The sequence below is a fragment of the Plutella xylostella genome, chromosome 3 (assembly GCF_932276165.1).
Source record: "Plutella xylostella chromosome 3, ilPluXylo3.1, whole genome shotgun sequence".
In the NCBI taxonomy this organism is placed as follows: domain Eukaryota; kingdom Metazoa; phylum Arthropoda; class Insecta; order Lepidoptera; family Plutellidae; genus Plutella; species Plutella xylostella.
The window spans coordinates 6933342-6959048 of record NC_063983.1 but is presented as its reverse complement, the minus strand read 5'-3'; the positions used below and the strand labels follow the sequence as shown (position 1 = coordinate 6959048).

Sequence of the window (25707 nt, the reverse complement as noted above, 5' to 3'; positions counted from 1 at the left end):
ATTCTAGGATCAGTTTTGACTGCATTGCTTGGTTCAATTATATCTAAATAAAGATGGATCATGCGAAGAAAATGATATTAATTGAACCCGAGGTGATAGAGAAACTAAAAAATAATATTAATAATACGAATACAAATAACCTATCTCGTCTTGATGAAGAGATGCATAAAGTTTTAAGTAAAAAATTAGAAGATAGAGAAAAATGGTCTCTTTATTTACAAACACTACAAAGATATTTATATTTTGTTCGGAAAGATAAAAAACCTTTTGAGATACCTATAATATCATTTGAAGAATCTGAGAGCAATAAAAGTGGTGTAAATGCAGAACCTATAACAGACTTTAACCTAACCTTACCGAAGAAAGACGAAAAGAATCATGATTTTTATACTAAGACGCAATTACTTCAAATGTTACCGAAATCATACGCTACTAAGGGTGAGCTGCTGTTAAATATACTTTTAAATAATAAAGACAAAGTTCATTGGGATCAACAAGGTGTGGTCTTTATAAATAACAAAGAAATTCTTAAAAGCAATATTGTCGACTTACTCAATGATGTTATAAGACCTCTTAAAAATAGTTCACCACGTGGATGGGAAGAATTTGCCACAGTCTTAAAAGAGATACAGGTACCTCTAACTTACATTGGTAATCGAAAAAGAGTGAACTTTATTAATGATATTATTTCGACAACTCCTGATCCTCTTCAGAAACCTATAAATACAGAAACACCGGAATATTCAACACCGGAATATTCAACACCACAAACTGAAAGAACAAAAAGTGGAAACAAAACAAAGAGAAAAATTGATTGGGAAAGATGGAACCCTTATTAGAAATACATAATATTTACTATGACATATCTCATCCAGCTGGTTACAGTAGTCTGAATAAACTATCAGATGCAATGAAAAGTAAGATGAGCAAAGATGAAGTAAAAAAATGGTTAGAAGCTCAAGAAACATACACATTACATAAACCTGTTCAACGAAGGTTCCCAAGGAATAGATATGTTTTATCGAATCTGAATGAACTTTGGCAAGCTGATTTAAGTGATATGCGTTCTTATAGTGAATATAACGATGGTTATAATTATATTTTATGTGTTATTGATGTCTTTAGTAAATATGCATTTGCAAGAGCCATACGAACAAAGAAAGCTGATTCTATAAAAAAATCCTTTGCAAACATATTTTCTGAAGCTAAAGCTACTCCTAGACACTTACAATCGGATAAAGGAACAGAGTTTATATCAAAAAATGTGCGGTCATTTTTGAATGGACATAATATAAATTATTACACCACAAATAATCCAGATATTAAAGCTAGTGTTGTAGAGAGATTTCAGCGCACTCTTAAAATGAAAATGTGGCGTTACTTTACTCATAATAATACTTACCGATATGTTGATATTTTGTCAGATTTACTTCACTCATACAATCACACCATTCATAGAAGTATAAAAATGCGTCCCTGTGAAGTTAGTTCTAACAATATCATGACAGTTTGGAACAACTTATATGGGAATAAAAAACAAAGTATGATGACTAGGAGAGTACACAAACCAAAATTCAATATAGGCGATCACGTCAGAATCACTAAGTATAAACACATATTTCAAAAGGGTTATGAAACAAATTGGAGTGATGAAGTCTTTGTTATCACATCAATAATAGAGCGTTCTCCTTGGGTTGTTTACACTTTAAAAGATTTAGAGAATGAACCTATTACAGGTACATTTTATGAAAAAGAACTGCAAAAAGTAGTTTACGACACCTCTATTAAATACAAAATAGATAAAATTATACGCTCTCGTTACTCAGGTCGCAGAAAGGAATTGTTAGTGAAGTGGAAAGGATATCCAGATAAGTTTAATAGTTGGATACTAGCTTCGAGTATAAAAAATATATGAATCACGATAATTTATATTTAACGTTACCGAGTAACAGTTCTATTTCATACTTTCCTGATAATAAGAGTTTCAATATTTCCTGTACAATGTTTACTGTTCAAGACCATGAAAATATCATAGGTACATATAAAATGGATCGAATAAAATGCATGTTTTCTCTCATCCTCATTACATGCCTGTTATGCGTAGAGAGTTTGACACAATTGAAATAGATATAAATACAAACACAGGAAAGCAGATACCATTTCAGTCTGGGGCGACCTGTGTTAAACTACACTTCAAGCGCATTCAATAATGTATTCTAAACTTAATAGTAATATTTGTCCATATGAACATTATTATAGACATCAAGCGGGGTCAGGTGTTGGAGTTATTTACAAAGGAGTTGCTCATCAACGTGGTCATGGAGTTGGCAGTTTCTTGGGTGGTCTATTTCGATCGGTTTTACCCCTACTATCTAATGGAGCCAAGGTCTTGGGTAGGGAGGCATTGAATGCCGGTGTGGGGGTTCTGTCTGACATGGTTAGTTCAAAACCGTTGGATGAGTCAGTCAGAAACCGTTTAAAAGAGGCTACCGGTAATTTGAAACGAAAAGCTGATGAAAAGTTGGATAGAACAATGATGGGCTCTGGATATAAAATTAAAAGACAATGTTTACAAGCACTCAGTCATTCACAAAACCTTAAACGGAAAGCAGTGAAAACAGCTAAAAGGAGCAAGAATATTAAATACAACGACATATTTTCTGATCCTTAAAAATGTCCTTTTTACATAATAATTCTTGTGAATGTGTGAAGTCTGAGTTAGATTTATTTGCATTACCAGCCACTCAAACTAGTATAGAAAGTGGACAGTGGATTCATTACAAACCGATTTCATCCTTAAGTGATGATGGACCCATAGAGTTCCAAGTTCCTGGTACCGGTGATGATTACATTGATCTATCACATACCCTGATCCATATTAAAGCTAAAGTGTTAAACCAAGACTTAACACCATTAACCTTAACAACTGTTGTGGCACCTGTAAATAATTGGCTTCATTCACTGTTTAGTCAGTTAGATGTGTATCTTAATCAAAAACTAGTGTCACCTCCTAATAATACCTATGGATATAGAGCCTATATAGAAACATTGTTGAACTATGGTCCAGCAGCGAAACAGTCACATCTCACGTGTGGATTGTGGTATGAAGACACACCTGGAAAAATGAATTCAACTGATGGGAATAAAGGTTTTGCAGAAAGACAAAAGTTTGTTGAGGAAAGTAAAGAGGTAGAAATGTTGGGTCATTTACATGGTGACATATTCAATCAAGAAAAGTTTTTATTAAATGGTGTGGAAATGTGTATCAAATTGATAAGATCCAGAGACGCTTTTAATTTAATGGCTAAGTCTAATGATGTAAAGCTAAAAGTTTCGATTACCGATGCTACACTAATGGTTCGTAAAGCTAGAATTAATCCTAGTGTTTTACTTGCTCATCAAAAGGTTTTAACAACAACTACTGCTAAATATCCAATAACAAGGGCTGAAGTAAAAGTTTTAACTATACCTTCTGGTATACAAGGCAAAACGCTTGATAATGTATTTCTAGGTCAGGTACCTAAAAGGTTTATAATAGGATTTATAGACAATACGTCCTTCAATGGATCCTATATAAAAAATCCTTATGATTTTGATAATTATGGTATTAACACATTCAGCTTATACATTGATGGGGTGCAAGTCCCATCTAAGGCATTACAACCTGTATTCAGTAATAAAATATTCACTGCAGCTTATCATACATTATTCTCAGGAACCGGTATTCACTTTTTGAATGAGGGAAATGGTATCAGTAGAGATAATTACTCAGATGGATATTGTTTAATGGCTTTTGATTTAACACCCGATTTATCAGCTAGTTCAACAGCCCACTGGAATCTGATTAGACATGGTAGTGTCAGATTAGAAGTACGATTTGAAACTGCACTTACTCAAACCGTTAACTGTATGATTTACGCTGAATTTGATAATATAATAGAGATTGATAAAAACAGAAATGTTACTGTAGATTTCAGTAGTTAGGTTACTAGTTAATGAAAATACTTATAAAATAATTATGTTTCTTAAATACGATTACTAAATAAACTAATTCTATTTATAATTTTTATTTTATTTATTTATTAAAGTCCCAAGCGATTCCCCACTTAAATCATATTTAAGCAAAATATGTTTGGAATGTACTCAGAATAGTAAAAGTAACCAAGTTTGTAGGACGTTCATGATGTTCTTGTAACTATGTTTGTGAATAATTTTTATTTAACTCTCCTGAGTAATAGTTCTATGGAATATTTTCCTCTAAATAAAACATCTAATTTTGTGACAAAGTTACCAAAAGTAATTAAATTAGAAGGACAATGGGCAGTAAGCTTGGTTGAATTTAATTATCCTTGTTCAATGTTAACAGTACAGGAATCTGAAAACATTATAAGTATAACTAAAAAAAGACCATCCCAAGGATTGCAAAATCTTTATACTGAAGATACAAAAATTCATGCAACAAATTATGATACTATACAAAATCTTATATCATCATTAAACTTGAACACAGTTATACAAAATAATAACATTACATTCATTTATAATGACATTACAAAATTTGTATCGGTGGGGATAGACAATGATGCAATATCAGTGCTGAAATTATCACCTAAGCTCTGTCTTCAACTTGGGTTTGAACCAAATGTTAATCTTGTTACAAATCCTATAAGTAAATATCCAGTAAACCTTTATCTGGGATTACCATCACAAATATTTATTTATTGTGATATATGTGAACCTCAAATAGTTGGTGACGTTATGACTTCACTTTTACGAAATGTCCCTTTGGACTCATCGAAGTATTTGTATGGTGCATATAAAATGAATATATTTTCACACCCCTATTATATTCCTGTATTGAGGCGAGAATTCGATACGATGGAAATTGATATCAGAACTGAAACTGGTCATCAGCTACCATTTGAATTTGGAACAGCATGCGTTAAACTTCATTTTAAACAAATAAATAATAATTAACCGCATTACGTACATATTTAATAATGATGTATCTTAAATACGATTACTATTCTTCATGTTATATTATGATAAAGACATGTTTGGATTATTGTTAAAATGAATTCACTTGAAATTGGAAAATACATGAAAAAAATACACCATGCCTTGGAATGGCATGTGTTTGCTGCAAATCGCATTCCAGTTCACATGACTGCACCAGTGTATATCATTAGTAACTTAGACCCTGATAACAAACCAGGATCTCACTGGGTAGCAATACATATCAATACGGATGGTGTAGGAGAATACTTTGATACTTTTGGTCGTAAACCAACAAGTCATCATTTATCATTTTTATGTAAGAACACTAAAAAGTGGATATACAATAGTAATGTAATTCAAAGTGTTTTTTCTTCCCTCTGTGGTCAATACTGTTTACTTTATTTGTACTTTAAGTTAAGAGGTATGTCTTTAAATGATTTTATTTGTATGTTTAGTGATAACACTATTTATAATGATGTTTTGTTATTGGAAATGTTTAATGTATTTTGTAACAACTAGTTAAGTAAGTATAATAAAGTTTTAACAATAAAATGTGATTGCTGACTTTCATTTTAAATAATCTATAAGGAAATAAGTAAATGAAAACCAAAAATAAACTAAATGATCATAATTTTATTCATCCTTATTTTTGTAAAAGTATTTTTCACAATCTTCTTTGGTTGCAATTTGCTTAGTAATAGCGTGAATGATCTCACGAGTTCGATCGTTGTGTTTATCGCCTGGTTTCGCATAATATTTAACGCGAACTTCTGCATGTTTCCAATGCTGGTTCTGCTCGATATTCGCTAATTTTTTTAGGTTGTAAACTTCTATTTTTATTAGGTGCGCCGCACCGGTTCCATCATCGGAGTTGGATGAAATATAAACCATTCCATTTTTAGTGGATCGTCCAACGGTAGAAGAGCATTTCCTTTTCTTATTCTTTGGTTCCTCAAAGAACTCGTCGATTGTTTCAATTCGTTTGGCATGCGGTTGGTATGATCCCTCATCATCAGATAGAGGAAAGTAATAGTGCTTGTAGGTATTTTCCTCCACATCGGTGTCCTCTACATTCTTCATACAGCGTGTAATCTACAACAAAAGTGAATGGTAAGTACGATAATATAGACAGCAAAATAATAACCGATCACGGAAAATGATATTTAATATCCGCCATATAATTATATCACGTTATATGTATAAGTAGAACACTTCATAGATCAAGACAAATCCAACACCTCATTCTAAAATCAATGAAATAGAGTCAGTTTTACGTAGGTACATACATAACCAATGATTTATAAACATAACATTGTCGTAGTCGGATAAAACAAGAAAACGATACTGATATAGTAGGAAATAAGCAACAAAATAGAAGAATAAAATAGTAACTTACATCCATGATCCTTACAATGAACTGACGAAGACTCTTCACTTTCCTTGACACTTGTAGAAGCTGATTTATTTCTTCCTCGGGATATGAAGCGCAAACTGTGAAGATATCATCGCAGCGTTGGTGTTTTATACCAATTTCGATCGAATTTTAACGAGCAAACAAGTATTCCTGATTACAAATGGTTTGTCAATTATTGATCTTGATTTTAACGAGCAAACAAGTATTCTTAGAAATAGCTGAATTCGCATTAATGTGCACAGGTCATTAGTGGTGATTAGCAAATCATCTAGGAGTCCCTGAATCCCAAAAACTATCTCGGGAACGGTGCAACGTAGCGATGCAGGACCCAGCGCAATCGATTTAGATGGGGGGGTTTCACTTTTTTTTTTTTTTTTTTTTTTTTTTTTTTTTTTTTTTTTTTTTTTTTTTTTAGCTGGTGGTTCGCCCGTGACTTCCAAAAAACAGGGGTGCGAGGAGGACGGTGGGGGGTGAGCCAGAACCCACGTATACCCACTACTGTGAATGGTAAGTACGATAATATAGACAGCAAAATAATAACCGATCACGGAAAATGATATTTAATATCCGCCATATAATTATATCACGTTATATGTATAAGTAGAACACTTCATAGATCAAGACAAATCCAACACCTCATTCTAAAATCAATGAAATAGAGTCAGTTTTACGTAGGTACATACATAACCAATGATTTATAAACATAACATTGTCGTAGTCGGATAAAACAAGAAAACGATACTGATATAGTAGGAAATAAGCAACAAAATAGAAGAATAAAATAGTAACTTACATCCATGATCCTTACAATGAACTGACGAAGACTCTTCACTTTCCTTGACACTTGTAGAAGCTGATTTATTTCTTCCTCGGGATATGAAGCGCAAACTGTGAAGATATCATCGCAGCGTTGGTGTTTTATACCAATTTCGATCGAATTTTAACGAGCAAACAAGTATTCCTGATTACAAATGGTTTGTCAATTATTGATCTTGATTTTAACGAGCAAACAAGTATTCTTAGAAATAGCTGAATTCGCATTAATGTGCACAGGTCATTAGTGGTGATTAGCAAATCATCTAGGAGTCCCTGAATCCCAAAAACTATCTCGGGAACGGTGCAACGTAGCGATGCAGGACCCAGCGCAATCGATTTAGATGGGGGGGTTTCACTTTTTTTTTTTTTTTTTTTTTTTTTTTTTTTTTTTTTAGCTGGTGGTTCGCCCGTGACTTCCAAAAAACAGGGGTGCGAGGAGGACGGTGGGGGGTGAGCCAGAACCCACGTATACCCACTACTCTTAGTATATCAAATTAAATAATAATATTAGTAATTAAATTATTGAATTAGTAAAATTCAATTTTCTTTACAGGGTGTCTCATCAAGCAATGGCGCATCCCTTGCCACAAAATAATTCTTTCAACGATATATTTAACAATCCTTATATTAGTTTTATTATTTGCTCTCTTATTAAATTCCTTTTCTACATCCTACTCTACAAACTATATATTTTTACAAAATCCTATTTTAAACGTAAAAATGATGAATCAAATTCTAATTAACATAAGAATTCCGTCGTTACAGGTATTCCACAACTTTTGTTGTCGGAGAAAACCTAACTAAATCATTACCCTCTAATTCGGGTCTCTACTTTCAAGAAGAAGGTGAAATCACTATTGCCGAAGGATCATGGAAATTAGTTATTTATCGAAACCTAGAACCTCTTTTCCTTACCAAAGAATCACTCTTACGTCTAACTAACAAATATTACTCACTTACTAATAAGTATCCTGAACTCGCCCAGACACATCTTACAACTTCGTTTATAAATATTAACCTAGAAAAAATTAACTCGCGTCTCGCTGAATTAACTTCCTATTCAGAAACTTTTACTAGAAAGAAACGAGAAATATTCGACGGTCTTGGTACGGTCTTGAAATGGTTGATTGGAACCCCCGATGCTAAAGATGCCCAACACTTTGATAAATGTATTAATCTACTAGAAAAACATGAAATTGAAACTTCCGAAATCCTTCAACAACAACTTCAGATCGTCTCCTCTACAGTAACAAACTTCAATGAAACTATTTTCAAAATATCTTACGATGAACACATTATTAATGAAAACCTAGACAGATTAAGTAATTACCTAAACAAAACAAACAAAATCCTATTTGATTTAAAAGTAATAGAAGAAATTAATTCAATTTCAATGCAAATCTTAGAGTCGGTAATATCTCTAGAACAAGAGATAGATGACATCCTCATGAGTATATTGTTTGTTAAATCGGAAATCGTCCATCCTTCAATAATATCAACAACAAGATTATACCGAGAGCTGTTATCCTCTAGTCACATGAGATCTGACAAAAGTTTAGTTCTCCCTATTACTATGTCAAATATTCACAAGATATTAGATTCATCTTCTCTTACTTCATATATATACATGAATAGATTAACTTATGTTATCGAATTCCCTCTTATAAAAAATGATAAATTCATTATATATCATTTATATTCTATTCCTATCAAACACCCTAACACATCCCTATACTCCACCATCCTTCCCGAGCAAACATACCTTGCCACAAGTTCCACGCAACAACAGTATGTCACCATCAATTCTCTGGATCAATGCAAGCTCTACGCACCTGGGAAGCGAGTGTGCAACCGTGTTCCAGTCTACAACTACAATACTCGTCCGATCTGCGAAATGGCTATTCTACTAAGCTATACCCACAACCTTCCGAACATATGTGAAGTCACAACCTTTTCTGCCAGTATTAACACATTCCAAAGAATATCTGCAAATAAATGGATATATATCCTCAACCGCAAAACACCATGTGTCCTACAGTGTGGAGATCAGACATCACACCATGAGTTAAACGATGCCGGTATCCTAAGTCTACAGGAAGGATGCAAGCTCTTCTCTACATTCATAACTCTTACAACAACCAAAGAGGAATCAATGAACATAACTCATCCTGTAGTAACAGTTGACATTTCCGCGAATTGTCTGACAGATGTTGAGAACATCCCACCAACTCCAGAACTGTTACCAATCAGAATAAATAATGTCCCATTAGAAAATCTTCAATCCATGAAAGATGAACTCAAACAGTATTCAAACAAACTGAAAAACCTCAACGAGAAATCATTTATAGAAAGACACACATCAAAATTTTCAATTTTCAATTATTTCATTGGAATAGCCCTACTAGCATTCCTAATATATAAATTATGCCCGCACAGATTATGGCGAAGAGGCTTCCATGAACACTACTATGACCTCTGAATCCGAAGATTCCGAAGGCGAGCAGCAAAGATCGGCCAAACCGGCCCAATCTTTGTTCTAAGGGGGGAGGTGTTATATAATATAATAGACTACCTACTTCGAATACTTTAGTGATTAGTGTTAGTGATAAGTGTTCCTAGACCTTAAACCCATTAGTAATAAGCTTGTTTACTCATTAGATAATTTTATTATTGTTTACTATTCCCATGATGTCTTGTTAACCCATTAGATAATAAGTATTTACTATTCCCATGTTCTCTTAGGATATAAGCTGGCTCAAATCATTATTATATTCATTCCATATCTAGACTCCAAACTCTCTTATTCTATTTCCTGTATTTCCTGTATAATTGTGTAATTAATAAAATAGTTTTTAAAAAAAAACAAGTAACGTCATTTACTGTGTAACAATATGTAATTAATGAGATTGTCAAAAGATCAAGCACAAACTTTGTGTTTTACCAGTTGCTATTTGTTTTGTCAAGTTGTTATATTTAATATTTTAAGTGTTGTCTATGTAATGCAATATGTGTACTATTTGTTTTGTTACTGAGATTTGTGTACTTTTAGTTTTGTTTATTTAAATGTACCTATAGCGATTTCTACAGTTTATTTGATGGACAGTGTGTCCATGGCGGGCGGTATGTTCAATCGCTATCAGAGGCGCTGGCAACGACCTCTATTAGGCTTATTTGTAACTAATTGGTATTGATATCTATCATCTGTGTTATCTATTTAGTAGCATATCTATGGCATATTTAGGGCTATAAACCTCTACAGAGGGTGTAATTCATATTTGGAATAGTCAGGTTTCTAATAAGCTGTGTCAATGAAATATATGATTCATTCATTACTGGGACACCGTTGTTTTAATACCGCCGGACGACCTTGCGATTTTTCACTGTCCGCCAAAAAGGTGTCAACTCAGCTAATGCAGCGCCTTTATTGCAGATGAACCAATTTTAATGCGGTTTATTTGTCTAGTGACCTGGTTGATAATATCCTTAGCCAGTCTGATTAATTGTAAGTCGCTAATTGTAAGTAGCTGACTGGCCATTCAGTCTGCGCCAAACGTAGGTACATTGTATAAACTCAGCTTAAGATCGTCATCGGACCATAAATTCATTAGCCCTTTTTTACCTAAATTAAACGGGAACTGCTAAACTTCCGCTGTTTTATATCCTACCCTATCTTAGTTTGGATTAAGGATAATGAAAATGAATTAAATACTCGGAAAGGGAAAGCGTCTTTTATGTTTGTTCAAGACTTTATTATCGATGGGGCAGTGAGAAACAAGTCTCCTTAAGCAAAAATAAGTCGTGTATACGTTTGACAAACATATTATATCTAGACAGATTTTTACAAAGACTTGTAGGTAGCTACTTACCTATGATTGTCTGTGATTATGTTGCAAATTGGGTACACTTTATTCGAATGCATTTAAGTATTATGTGTTTACATTGGTTGAAAAGTTAAGTTTAGTGTCACAATACTGTATCTACAACAAAAACATATGATTTATCTTCTATCCTCGTGTAGAGAATTCAGTCGTTCTAATAGTGAAGGCCAACTGAAATTACTGCTAAGTGCGACATGGTCCGTTGCACAGACAAGCAAAGCCACCCGCTGCAACCAGCGAGATAGAATTGGAACCATGTCACATTTACTCATCCCTAGCCCTGGTAGTACTGCTATTTGCCAGATATGTAGGGACGGGAAGAGTATCTAACGAACTAGATGTTGGAGTGTAAGTGCAAAAGAAACGACTTGACAAACAAACCGCAGCTCTACCACTAAGATCTTATTTTGAATTAGTTCGGTTTGAAAAATTGTGACTTTATTTATTGGTACAGTGATATAGATTCTGAAGGCAGAAATTTTAAATTTAGAGATGTCAAAACCTTAATTTCTTTGTTTAAAATTCGACTCTATAATTGTTTCCGTAAATGTCATTTTATGCTAGCAAATTTTTTAGTTTGACAGCGTTAAAATTATAATTTCTGCCTTCAGAATCAACATCATTATGCCATTAGGTTGAACTGAAAACGGACAGTAAACAAAATTCGGCCAGTTTTTTTTTTAATTTGTTTTTTGCATGTGGCTCACCATCTTCTTCGTATATTGTTAATCTAAGGACATAGCCATCATTATGATGTGAAAGCAGAGTTGATTCGGTAAGTGGCGCAACGACATGAATATTCAGCACTCATACCTAATTGTCGAACAACAAACAAAGGATAAACTCCACATACAAACTCTGCCGAAATTCTGAAACCAAACTGAAACTGTTGGATTTATTAGAGATTATATAATTGTTCATACACAACCTTATCGTTTGTTTATAAATGTAAAAAGCATTTTGTTGACAACCTTATCAATGCTATTTTCGTTATGCCATGAAAATTCTAAAATATGCATTTCGGTACATTTAGTATTCGACAGATTAGATTTCCTTTTCGGTTTCTGAACGTCGGTCGTTGGCCACTTCGTTGGTAATTTCGCTATCTCTAATAATGGTTTTTAATTCAGCATATTTTCCGTGTTCTTATCCTTCCAATTAATTAAGCACCACTTCGAAACCATTCAATCTTTTAATTTCCGGCGAAGTTTTTTCTTTTTCACTTGTCGAACTGAACAAAGAGACAATCCGAGAATAGAGCAAAAAATCGCTAAAAACATTTTCTCACTCAATAGAATGCTCGCTATAACGGTCTTGTATATTACTTTAATGTAACAAAGTGAATGCCGAAGTCTATCAGCACCTTGGGCATTTAAAAAAATTAATGTGTATAATATGCAGCAATACCGCATAATATTATTATTATCAAGATGATGATGATGATGTCCTCTTCGTCGTATCTGACAACAGCGACTCTTGCTACACTCTGTTATGTGCTCTTATGTGGCTGGCAAGTCCGAACTTCGTCTTGAACACCCTGTCACACTGAGCAGTAGAGCTGTCCCATCCTGTTGTATGTATAGTTGTAGGAGGGCTTAGGGCGTGTCTTCCGAGAGTGGCGTCTATCAAGAACACAGACATCGTTCCAAATAGGATACATCCATATAACAACGCGGAACCGGGTGTACCCTTCATACTCTTTAAATCAAATAATATTCTGCTCATAAGAGTACATAAACAATTCTTCCAGAGAAACATAACCCCACAATTAAACTATTATTTTCCGCATAAAAAGTTTGATTGATAATAGGTAGGTACCTAACTAAGTAGGTAAGTATGTGAATGGACTCTAGACAGTATGTTTATTGAGGAAAGTTGTTCAGTTTGAACAGTAGAGATCATGTGGTTAAAATCGGGAGCATGTCATCCGCATAGTACAATATTTTAGTCGGTCACATGTCACATGCAAAACAAACTTGCGTGACTGAAGCTGTGACGTCAGCGATTCTCAAAGAGTCAACATTATTTCCTGAGGTAGGTGCAAAGTTATGTAAAATGTAAATGAGCAGACTCATGCTATTCACTGTCAAGGGAACAACAATATTTGGTACTTACCTATCTCACTTTACATCTGTTGGTTAACTTTTGAAGACTACTGTAAATATTACGATCAAAAATACAAGTTAGTTAGGTACCTGTAATATTAACTTTCCTCTAAATCGGTAAATATTATCTCCGAGATTGGTTCTGTAATAGAAGCCTCAGATCAGAATAAGGAGTTGTCGGCACAAGGCATTATGGCAGTGCACTGTAATCATACTAAAACCGATACAGTTACGACGTTCTCTAAGAACCGAAGATTACCATTTGCTATGATTAGTTACCGTTTCTGTATGTTAGTGCTAGGCAGGACACTTAGGACCGAATGATTGGAAAGGAGGTACAGGTATAAGTTTGTGTAAGATATAGATAGGTACATAGCTACATCATAATCATCATCATCACAACCCATCACGTCCCCACTGCTTGGGCACGGGTATCCTTCCATTGAAGAAAGGGTGTTTAAGGGCCTAGTCCACCACGCTGGCCCAGTGCGGATCGGTGGACTCCTATTAAGATAGCTACATGTATTATAATATATAAAATAAATAAATATGTGGGGACATCTCACACACGGCCATCCGACCCCAAGCTAGGCAGAACCTGTGTTATGGGTGTCGTACAGCTGATACATCTACACAAATACATAGATAGATAGATACTAAATATAAATACCAACACCCAAGACCCGAGTACAAATATCTGTGTTTAAACAAATATCTGCCCCAGCCCGGAATCGAACCCGGGACCTTCGGGTAGTCAGGGTCACTAACCACTACGCCATTCGGTCGTATAATATATATAAGAACCAAATCATAAGACGACGCACGTTCTCGTAACAAATCCGACGCAAATTGAAATGTTTACACCACCTTTATTTAGATTTAACTATATACCTCCCGAACATGAAAGCGTTGTAGCTTTTATTCCTACGAATATTCTTCACTCGCTATGTGGCATAAATTGAAAATAATGATGTTAAATTTACGTAGCTCAATACGGAAAGCTTCGATCCATATTAATCTCTGCCATTCCTCAACGTCTGACGACGATGGTTCACATATTATATAGCCCACTATATGGGCCTAGGTTTATAAAATTAAATGAATTATGTTATGAACGCCCTTCTGATGATGATTGTATACTTAGATACTCTACTATGCAGATAGATTCCTATAAATCTCTTCACAGACTGTAAATCCCAAGTGGTTTAGCCTTTTTACGCAACAAATCCTTCTTCCTTCGGACACTTAAATGACCCTGAAAAGGGTTATAGCATTGACCTTTATTTGCTCTCACTATCCTTGGTCCTGTGAGTAAAGTCTTGCTTTGTTTCATTAAAATTCGTACTATGCCAAATAAATTCGTATTTTCTCCTTAAAAAGTGGGACGTTCTGAGTTAAATTATTACCTAGTTAAATAGTATTAATCAAAATATTCTTCAGCAAAACCTTGCATAACTTACATCTATAGATTAAGTTGCATAAGTAATAAATTTTGTTACAGTTTAATTACGCACAAAACAAACCATCATTGTTCCAATTAATTGAATGACTGAAAAGGTTTATTCAGTTTTGACAAGGTACCTACAATGGAAGCTACATAATCTCATCAATACTCATGTACAATGCTCGCATCCTACATTCTACCTCAGATCAGAACATATTATTGTACACTGACCCAGTGGTCAGTTCAATCCAACCGCAAAATCAACAAGACTATTATAGCCTTGGCCTTTGCTTGTGGTTACCTTACATTATACCCTACCAGGGATACATACTAGTTGAATTTTGTTGAGCCCTAGCCAAGGTATTAAGTATATCATTAAAAATACCTCAGCGCATCTAGCGCGTATTCCATGGTGATCGCAGAAAACATAGATGAATACAAGTATACTTAATTATATATTTATATTATTATTTATAAGAATTAATTGATGCCTTTAGTATAGAATTAAGGGCGTCTTTGAAAAACTTAATTTATGACAAAGCACACATTGTAAATTTTATATCATTCTAGTTAGTACGCAATACGGTAAATAAATTATTGGTCTAGTAAATATTTTTATAGAATGTAGGTAAAGACTGAAATTGTACTTAAAGCACTTCGAGTTAACTAAAAGTTATTTTTTTATACTTTATATCAATTTGAATGGGACCGATACTACTAATCCCGTTACCCATCATACCTACTACGTATTACGATATGAACAGACATGGCGATGTCGATACGATGTACATAGATCAAAGGGTTGACTAATGGATGTATGAAATTCAATTATTGCGCTTTCCATGCGTTGGTATCTCGACTTAAAATCTTTACCTACTAGTAAAAATGAAACCAATGTTGAAGGGTCAATTATAATTAAGATTTTCCAAATTCAGAGTCTTCTCAGTGAAGATATTCTATAAATAATGTAAAAAGGAAGATATGGTATTAGAGCCCTTTCAAAATTTAAGTACGCAAGTGTATTCTACATAGGTATTTGTTTATTCCCAACTTTACCTATATAGATACAATATCATAGAATAACAAGTACAGACAATACACATAAATGCAAACAGAATCTGATAATAAGAACGTAATAAACGTATTTTCTAGGAAACACTGAACTAAAACGATTTATTTTTACTATCGCTAATAATGGACGATAACTAATGGTCGCGTGGGATGTCGACATTTTTATCGTAATCAGTTTGGAGGTGTAAGTGCTTAAAGGATTTAATGAAAATGGATACTGATAGCGAAAGAAGATAAAGCACAACCTGTTAAGGTATCGTCACAAATCACGATAACGACAGCGGTATTGATTTTATTTTATAATGCTTTATCGTGGTGACCTAATGATGGTTTTAATATCCTTACGTTTACCGTTTTCATTTCTTTGCTGCTCACGGAATTCAATGGCATCCTAACTAATATTAATGCGAAAGTAATTGTGTCTGCCTGTCTGTCTGTCTGTTACTCTTTCACGCCAAAACTACTGAACGGATTTGAATGAAATTTCGTAGGTAGGTACACATAGGTTCTAGACCCTGAGAAAGAACATAGGCTACTACTACTTTTTATCCCGGAATTCCCACGGGAAAACTTTTTAAGGCGAAGCGAAGCGCGCGCGAACAGCTAGTCTAATATTAAAGGGAAATAAACTGTTTACTCAAACTCAATGAAAAACTAAGAAACGTCTTGAAAAATTTACGGTTCGCGCCTTTTCATAAACACGCGTTCACGTTAAAAATGTTTTACTGCCAGTCGCAAAACAACAAAGCGAGCTCACCTATTAACATTTCGTATGCTCTAAACATAATAAAGATTCTAGTGGAGCACAGCTAATTCTAATAAGATAATTCGGCCCGCTGCTTTGTGGATTGTCTAACATAAACGAAGACGGCTGACACGAGTGTAACAAACAACCTTCAGCTGAATACAGAAGGTTTACTCTAGTTTGACAAAAAAACGAACGAACGTCTGTCGAACAATCGGTACGTTCAATGCAACGAGATAGAGTCGTGGTTGGCACAGCAGCTCCGTAACTTCGTTTCTCGTAAGCTAGAGTGATCTGGCAGTAACGCCCTGCTTGTATTTACTCCCATGACTTACTTTATTACTTCCTTGAACGTAACGTTCCCGCCAAAACTGACAGACGAATTCGACGATCGATGGTGACGTGTAAGAGTGAAACAAATGACGAATGAAAGGGTCAATGTAAACTATATTGCTATAAGCTTGGCTTATAATAAGCCACAAGCTAAGGATACAGAGTCATAGACAAATCCAACTTAGGTATGTTAAAAGCAAAAATAATGGTAGGTGGTAGAGAAAGCTTAACTCTTCTATGGAATGTTCCCTAGTTTCGAAATAAGTTTCTTATATCAGACATAATGGCAATGCATGAGTTTTTAAGTCTTGTCTCAAAATTAGAAAGATAATAATAGTGTCCTGTTTTTGTGTACAATTAAAAATATCCATGTACTAATCTATCTGTTTGAAATACGTTGCTAGTGTTATTAATATCATATGCAGAATTTATTCCCGTTTGCACAAACAAACACGTGATGTTTTTGCTTGTTTGGCGACAAAAGCTTCAGCTTCAGCCTTTGCTGCTCTGACTCGTATTATGAATGCAGTCTATTTCCGACCTTTTGTACACTCTATTTTCACTCTGCTGACTTCTAACATAAACATTCCATCTATGTATGGGTATACTATAATATGGCGTCAGTGATGAATGCATAATTGATTGTATGTATAACTTACTTGCATATTCTATTAATCAAGGTTGTCTGGCAGATTGGTCGATATAATATAAAAATGTAAGTACATAGGTATACATTATGTACTTCGGTTTTTATATTAGTAGATATAGTACTTACATCGTATGTACCATGTGCCAAACGCAATCTCAAAACAATTAATTAATTAACTGCTGTGCCCACTTGGAAAGAGCCACGTGATTGGCTTTTTGTACAAATAGCCCTTTTGGCCTAAATCCGAACTTCCCTATGACCTTAATTAGCCAACTAATTGTTGACGCTGAAGATTAAACAAACAAGTTTAGCGTAACGATACTTCCTGAAGGGTACCTAAGTCAGACACAACTTAGTGACCTGAAAGCGAAATATCCGCCTTCCGTCGAACTACAGCCTTCAGTTGAAACGGCGTGTGAGCGATGCTACTGCGTTGTGTGAACGTTGCGTTAGGGTGCTTACATAGAGAATCGGGTTCCCTGTACCTACCTGTACTGGTAACCTGATTATGCCAAAACGCTCACTCACGGAGCATTTCCCGGATTTTGAAATGTCATGAGCGTTTTCGCATAATCAGCAGGTTACAGGGAACCCGTTTCTCTATGTAAGCACCCTTATGCTGTGTCGACTTTGTGATGACGCTTCGTCGAACAACGTTGCCACACGCCGCGTTGCGTCGCCGCGGTCTGTCACTTCAACCGTCGACGCAGCGCTGAAGCAACGACACACATACAACGCCCGTGGTATCGGTCTTACTTGGAGACACTGCATTTGTTCAACCGACTCGTCCCCAAACCAACATCTACTAAACGCTAGAATCCCTTGAAATCAGACACAATAGAGATCCACTGTATTCAAGCGCGATATTGAGACTTTGCGATGATATCAAATTTTAATCCTAGTCCATAGCGCTGTCAAGCTGTTAAATCAAATATATATTAATATTTATAGTTATATAAAATATATTAATATATATATTTATATAAAATATATTAATATTTATGTATGAATATATATTAATAGGTATATAAAACAAGATGAACCCACAAATCACATAAGAATTATGATGCGAGAAGGCAGTCTCCTCCAAATTTGGTTCCCGGAAACGCATTCAAGTCACAGAGCAAAGTAAAAGGTGGCAGCATCGGACTGAATCGTTAATAGCCGGGCCCCCATTTCGGGGCTGGAGACATGACGAAAAATGTTAATGAACGAAACTTTTATGGAACTGCAGAAAAGGAAACTAAATGTTGGATATGAAAAGGAAAATCTATTGTTAAGTATAGCTTTAACATGCACCTTGGTAACATATTCAAAGGTACACTGAAATATACGTTTGCTTAAACCTAAATGGATCGAAAAATATTTAGATTTGAAAAGTATTTGTGATAAGCTGATAAGTAACATCAAAAACTAGGTCATGTATGTACCTATGTAATATTGTATTGTGGCTATGTCTTCGAGAGCTTTATTGTTCTCAAAGCTTCTTTGTTTTGATATTACTTAGATGTTGTGTGTTTTCAGTAAATTCTATTTTTCTTATATTTTTCGCACCTTTTAACGGCCTGCGCTGACAAGAAAGTACGAGTATGTTAACATATTAATTTCGGCACGCTACATATGACTGTATTTTATTACGTACAATATTCAGGCACATGGCAACACCGACTGCTCGTGTTAAATTGTAACTGTTTCTTGTGATTCGGGACGTGATACAAATTTTACGATTTTTGTAAGGTAATTGAACTTTGATGCGAGAGTTAGCCAGAACGAGACATGATCCTTTTGTTTGATGTGTGAGAAATCTTTTACATAGCAGGTATGATATTAGGCGGGTAATTAAACATCATGGAAGTAATGAGCCTTCCTACATACATGATGTTGCAAAAGTGGCATAGTAAGCTGAAAGTGAGTAACTAAGGGGATCATCTCAACGAAAACAACTCATCTCATTCTGAACAAGAGCTAATGCTCTACGACTTTTGGACATTTGCAAAAATAAATGTTCTCCATACTAAAAAGTCACGTAACCAACAATATGAATTCAAAAATGCCACTTCCTTATTCCGATGCACACAGAATGGAAGCAGCCGTCACCACAGTTGCAAGGTACCACGAAACACGAAGATTCCGAGACCTGCTGCGCTAACCACGACTCTATTTCGTTGCATTAAACGCATCGATTGCATGACACGTCTCCCAAACTTTGTATTTCGCCCGGCTAGAACCGCCCAACAGTGAACGCTCTCGGCATACTAATATTACGTCTCGGGAACAATTTGACTCTATATTAACTTATTTACTACCTAAAAGGTTCCAACAACGATAACTTTGCAAAAGAAACAAGTGCCAACCAACAAACTGCCAAAAAAGTATATTAGGGATAGGGCAACAGTCATTATGTTTTGTTAGTATAATCTCGGTGTCATCCGCTAATATTCCTGATAGGGCCGCAGTGGGTCGCAGTTACCACATTTTAGTCTGTGACCATTTATTATGAAGAAACATAACACAACACAGAAACAACGCTACCGCTTCCGTGACAAAAATGACCAAAGGGTTCGATTTATTCGAATATTTGCAACCAAACTAGCGATCATGAACGCAAAAGCTATGATAGAGATGTGATACAGGTAAATGATACAAATGGGGACGTAGCTTTATTATACCCAGTTACTTCTTACAATCACCAAACACACATGGAGCCCTGCCTCATTATCCTATCACAAGATGGCATCCTTATGCCATGACTCAACTGTAGATTAATGAAAGAAATACCTATCTATTCCTATCAATAAGCTATTATTCTATCCCTCTATAGATAGCAAAATGAATCGAGTTCACTTTACGTTCGTAAATATTAATATTAATTGGAGTGATTCTAATTGCCTTTATTCTTTGTAAATGAAGGATAAAACCGGTTTTAACTAACAATAAACTTATGCTAGTGTGTGTTTGTACTGTTTCTTGTCACGTGGCATAGCTTCGTCAAAACGGATAAACCTAATTTGGAAAGTTTGTATATTACCTTACTTGTGGAGTGTTAAGCTGCCTCGCAGATTTGATTTTCTCTTTCAGTAAACGTTAAGGTGCGATTGCACGCCTCCAAAATAGAAAACCCTCTTCACCAACGACGTATTATTTTCACTACACAGCTTTTTAACGGCCTAACAGATTTTGACGACATCCTCGATGAAAATCTTAGATTTCTGAAAGAATTAAGATTATTATGATGGCGATGATAAAAAATAGCGGATTATGAATGAATGAGACTGTGCTCCTACAGACAAATTATGTGGTGATATTTACTTATTCATAATCCTACCGATAACCTTGTTACGGATGTGTTACTTACCGAGTGATAAATATCTTTTGGTTCATATTTAATTTTAGGAATTATTAGTTAGCTAATACAGCTTGATTTGATGCATTAATTTCTATGCTTTAATACCTACATTTCCATAAAACTAATTTGTTTTTATCCCGATATGCGATGCGAATATCATAATACTTACATAGTTTCGTCTGCTTCCTTGTTTATGTAGTAATTATTGCTATCTATTATTTTATTATTACTAGATAATACAAAGTACTTAGTTCAAGTATCTATCTACTTATAAACGAGATGCCTAATGGGTGTGGCATACATACTTAATTGATAAGAAGTGTGATAAGTAGGTAGGTGTGATACGTACCGATTAAACAATTTCTTTTTAAGTAAAAAAAACGCAATTTTCACTTTGTTTCAAGTATGTTTGCCGGCAGAAAATGATGAACTTGTATTTTTAATTGTAGATAATGCTACGGAACCCTCCGGTCGTGAATTCGATTCACCCCTGGGCTATGGGCCCTAATGTTCAAAACTTCAAAAGTCTCATAGGTCTAGATTTCTAGAACCTTCGATACTACTCCAAGTTTTAATACAAGTGCAATAATTCAGTTAAAGAAATGTAGTTCGACCTTGATCCTCGTTGGTTACCTCATCGACAATGTTCTCAGTGAAGTGTGTCGAACTGTCGAATCGACCGCCGACTTTTAAACTTACGAAATCAACTAAATTCTCGAAATTTCGTTATAGACTACTTCTTATTCTTACACCAAGTTTTGTATGATCGCAGTCAAAATATATGTAGATAAATATTTAAGTACCTACCTACTGACATGGCTTGTGATGTGAGTATGTGACGCCAGACAGATTATTGGATGATAATGAGGAATTATGAACTATGATGGAAAACATCGTGAGAAAACCTGCAGACCTAGATTGTATTATGTACCCTAAGTGCATTGTACTGTTCTCATTCAAAAACGGTGATACGGATCGTGACCTATCACGTGAGTCACCTCTGATGATGATGATGATGATGATGATGATGTAGCTACGTACTTATACCTTACAGATACGACCTATACCATAACCACAAGAAACATCCGAAATCCGATACCAATAAGGTTTAACTTACTTACACGTGTTTTACTTAACACTTGACATCCATGACTAATTTACATAAGTAGGTACTTACCATAAAGCCTGTAAAAACACTAAATTCACGCTCGACTTACGGTAATCTTTTAGTCGTATAGGAGCTATAAGGACTAGTTTGTTATTAAATAAGTCTTCTGCACATAACAGTACCTCTGTGGTATCGTTATACTTAGTGAAATTTTCAGGAATTTCCCGAAAGATTCACTCAATCCTAGGAAATACTAGTTACCTCATATAGTTTAGTTAGACAGTTGGAATCGTTTCATAATTATTAAGACACACACGGAAGGAAGATACCATAAAAGGTTATAAAATGAACAAAAACAACTTCAATATAGTCTGCTAGTATGTCAAGTACCAACCTACCCTCAACAGTATCAACTTGCCTATTACGTTAGGGGCCACCCCAATACATTGAATGTCTGTTTCGACTATCAAAACAATGAGACCCCATTAATAGCTGGGAGTAGCTTTCAACACATCACGGAGGGACGTAAAGGGTTTTTCCATAGAAATTTAATAGTGCTGTCAAAGGCAAACCTAAATAAGTATGTACAAAACTAGCACACAAGGTCAGTAAGAAAGGTGTACTATGATAATAGGAATTGTTGTACATAGTTTTCGGCATTCGAACTGAATGATGATGTCATGAAGTCATCATAATCATAAATACTACCTTATATTTTCAGCAGCAGTTACTGTAGTGTCAGCAAAAGAATTGCACGGGCCAACCCAGCGTAAACACTTTAATATTTTATAATCTACCTACTCACTGGTGATACGTGAAGTTACAAAAGTCAAGTTTTCACAAAATTTCATGGCGCCTTTACAACGCATTTTATAGCACATTTACTAGGCACTATGTCTTCTATTTGGAGCAGAAATAACGACATAATGTTTCAGCGTTCCGTGTAGGCGGATAGTAAAAGTACAGTGAGGTATCGGAAATCATTATTTATGGACTATCTAACGTTTTTAATTTGTATCGTGTGTCTGCAAGGATTTAATTTAGATTCGACTAAAACGTCGTCTATCCCTATGGGAATTATAACCTCTATAAATCTACTACAATTACTTTAATAAACGCTACTTTTACTTCAGTTCTTTAGTAGAATGGTGCCATTAGTTGCATGCACTCTCCATACACGGCCATTTGCGGAGGTTATTCCTACGTATCTAACAAAAATAAACAGAATATAGGTAGGTACCTAGTATACAGGTAGAAGCCTATCAGTATTTTCCTGTTGTCTTTACGATTACTATCGGAAATATAACCTACTGAAGACTGAAGTACAGGAATCGTCTCAAACTTAACGAAAAGGAAGGAACGACACACGTCAGTCAATTCTAAGAATATTCTCTGAGTAGTGATCGTTTTGTTGTGATCTTAAGAAACTGGTAGCTGTCCTACTAGGTTGATACTACGAGATGAGATGTGAAAAATACTCGCTATAGTTTTAACATAGTTATGCCATTAATTATAGACACTCCTATCTACCTAACATCTATGTATTATAACATACATATAACAGATGACAAATTTCCATATCACCTTGAATTTGATAGTAATTGCTATTAAAAACTGATTCTTTGCGGGCCTTGATGGTTGCCTCGACAATCTAGAAATCATTCATTTTGGTGTTTTTAACCCCGACCTATAGTAGGGTGGTATAAGGTAGAGTGAGGTATGCACTTAGCTCTGTGTCTTGTTAAGTTGGGTAGTTGTTCAAGTTTATTATCATTGCTCATTCTTGGTAAGGCCGATGGTAGCATGTGCTTGAGGTAGTATTAATACCATAGGACATAAGGCATAGTACCTACATCACATCGGCCTAACATAGTAGTACCTAACCTATTGCTATAAAGTATACATTTACACATAGATGTTTGTATATAATAATAATAAGTAATATCATTATTAAGTACCTAGTTATTCCAAAAATATGTTTTGAAATAAGTAAATAACTGCTATTAGAGAGAAGTGAAGTGCGCGAAGCGTAACAAAGTGTTTTAAAAGTCCTTGTTTTGACGCCATTACTACAAAAACACGATAAAATATTCTTTCGACTTTCAAGTGTCGCGGTCTGTGCCGCGGTTACGGAACAAAAATTAAATTAACATAAAGTTTACTCCTGAAATCGATTTCAATGTAGCGCTCGATTTAGCAATTCCGGTCTAAATGTTTTAATTAAAATGTTTGACATCATTTCCACAGGCCACAGTGAACAAAGAGATTAGGTACGGAGTAAGTAGTTGTGTTGTGTGTGTGTTTGAATTGAAGTGTGACTGAGGGCCCTGTATGAAGGACGCTACTTTATATCCCAGTAATATCAAAAAGAAAAAGGTAATAAATAAAAATACCTGGGTGCCCTTATCGCGGGAACAAGCTGATGATGATGATGATGAGCGAGTGACCTTGCAGGTTTTCGGCTGCCCTATTATTTAACGACTTTGATACCTATACATAGAGATCTAACACAGTTTAGATAAAAAACTAAGAATACCTTTTTTTCCAAATTAACCTATAATTAATATTGTATCCCACTCTCACTGCTGGGCAAAGGTCCCTGGGTCTTCCACCTATCCCTGTAATGGCCTAATCTACTCATTCTAGTTCCTACAAAAGGCGTCCAGGTTATCCCGCCATCTACTTCTGCGTCTGCCTACAGCATAGCAAATAAATTAGAAAATAAACCCTCTACTTACTTCGAAACTACAAAGAGTGCAAACTACAAACAGGCACAAAGAGAGAATTTCGCAGTGTTGTTTTGTTCGGCGTCAAGCCAGTTCCGTTACTGACCTCAATCAAACTCCACCAAATTGTGGTCATTGATTGAGGTATTTTGTACTTACTTACCACTTAAGTATCTGTATTTAAACGACCTAGGTTAGGTATGTAGGAGGAATGATTTTTATTTTTTTAAGATGACACCTAAGTAGGTACCTACCTAGTACCTACAGAATCTACAAATCAAGCGTGAAACCGATTCACGATGATTTGGTCTCACAGGATATTGGTTTGAAATCGGGTCAGCATGGATTTCCCCAAAGGTATAGGTGATGTACCGAGCTAAGTAGGTAAAATGAATTAAGTATGTAGGATGTATAGCCCTCGAATTTGATGAAAAAACAATGATTTCGGATATAAGTAAGCAAGTAGGTACATCATAACTGTATTATCCATAGACATGACCTAGATCTCAGCCACAGACCACGTCTGGAAATAATAAATAGCACCTCAAATCCGGGAACAAACAAAATAAACTAATCTGCCTGAAGGAAGTTAGATAGAACCTGGACTGTTTTCAATCTGCCTATAAAAATTCACACGCATAGTAACTAGGTAGGCTATCTACTAATACAATATTGCTACTGTAGAGTCTGTAGGTGGTACGAAAATCGTCTTATAAGTTTCAGAATCAGTTTTCAGGGTTTATTGGATAGCACGAGCATGTAGGTACTACGTAGGTACCTAACTAAGTAAGTGTAGGAACCAACTGAAAGACCACGTAAAGAAAAGACAGTAATTAAAAAACCTAGATGCGCAGTTTGTTTATTTACCTACATTATTACAGCTGAATCATGTAGGTATGTGTACAGGCAGATATTTAAGTACAAAGATAAGTAGGTACATACAGTCCTACTACAAACTACATATACCTACCTACCTGTTGTTTTGTTATGTTATGTAGGTATGTCTAGCAGTCTAGCATTGAGTCTGGATTAACATGAAATACCTACACAAATATAAAAAATGAAGTAAGAAGT

The 25707-nt window shown here is 35.1% G+C and overlaps 2 protein-coding genes across 9 annotated transcripts in view; both read right to left on the bottom strand.

Moving 5' to 3' along the window:
- Positions 1 to 25707, bottom strand: part of LOC105381839 (dual 3',5'-cyclic-AMP and -GMP phosphodiesterase 11) — a 158643-nt gene that overhangs the window by 132484 nt on the left and 452 nt on the right. The gene's annotated exons all lie outside the window — the stretch shown is intronic.
- LOC119693669 lies at positions 5612 to 7703 on the bottom strand. Of its 2 annotated transcripts, none has more exons than XM_048623189.1 (2): positions 7206 to 7703; positions 5612 to 6090 (listed from the first exon to the last, which is right to left on the bottom strand). In XM_048623189.1, exons 1-2 carry the CDS (start codon positions 7209 to 7211, stop codon positions 5632 to 5634), a joined length of 465 nt encoding a protein of 154 aa, XP_048479146.1. In that variant the 5' UTR covers positions 7212 to 7703; the 3' UTR covers positions 5612 to 5631. The 2 variants fall into 2 exon arrangements, with proteins under 2 accessions (XP_048479146.1, XP_037973600.2); XM_038117672.2 differs by lacking the exon at positions 7206 to 7703 and adding an exon at positions 6395 to 6892.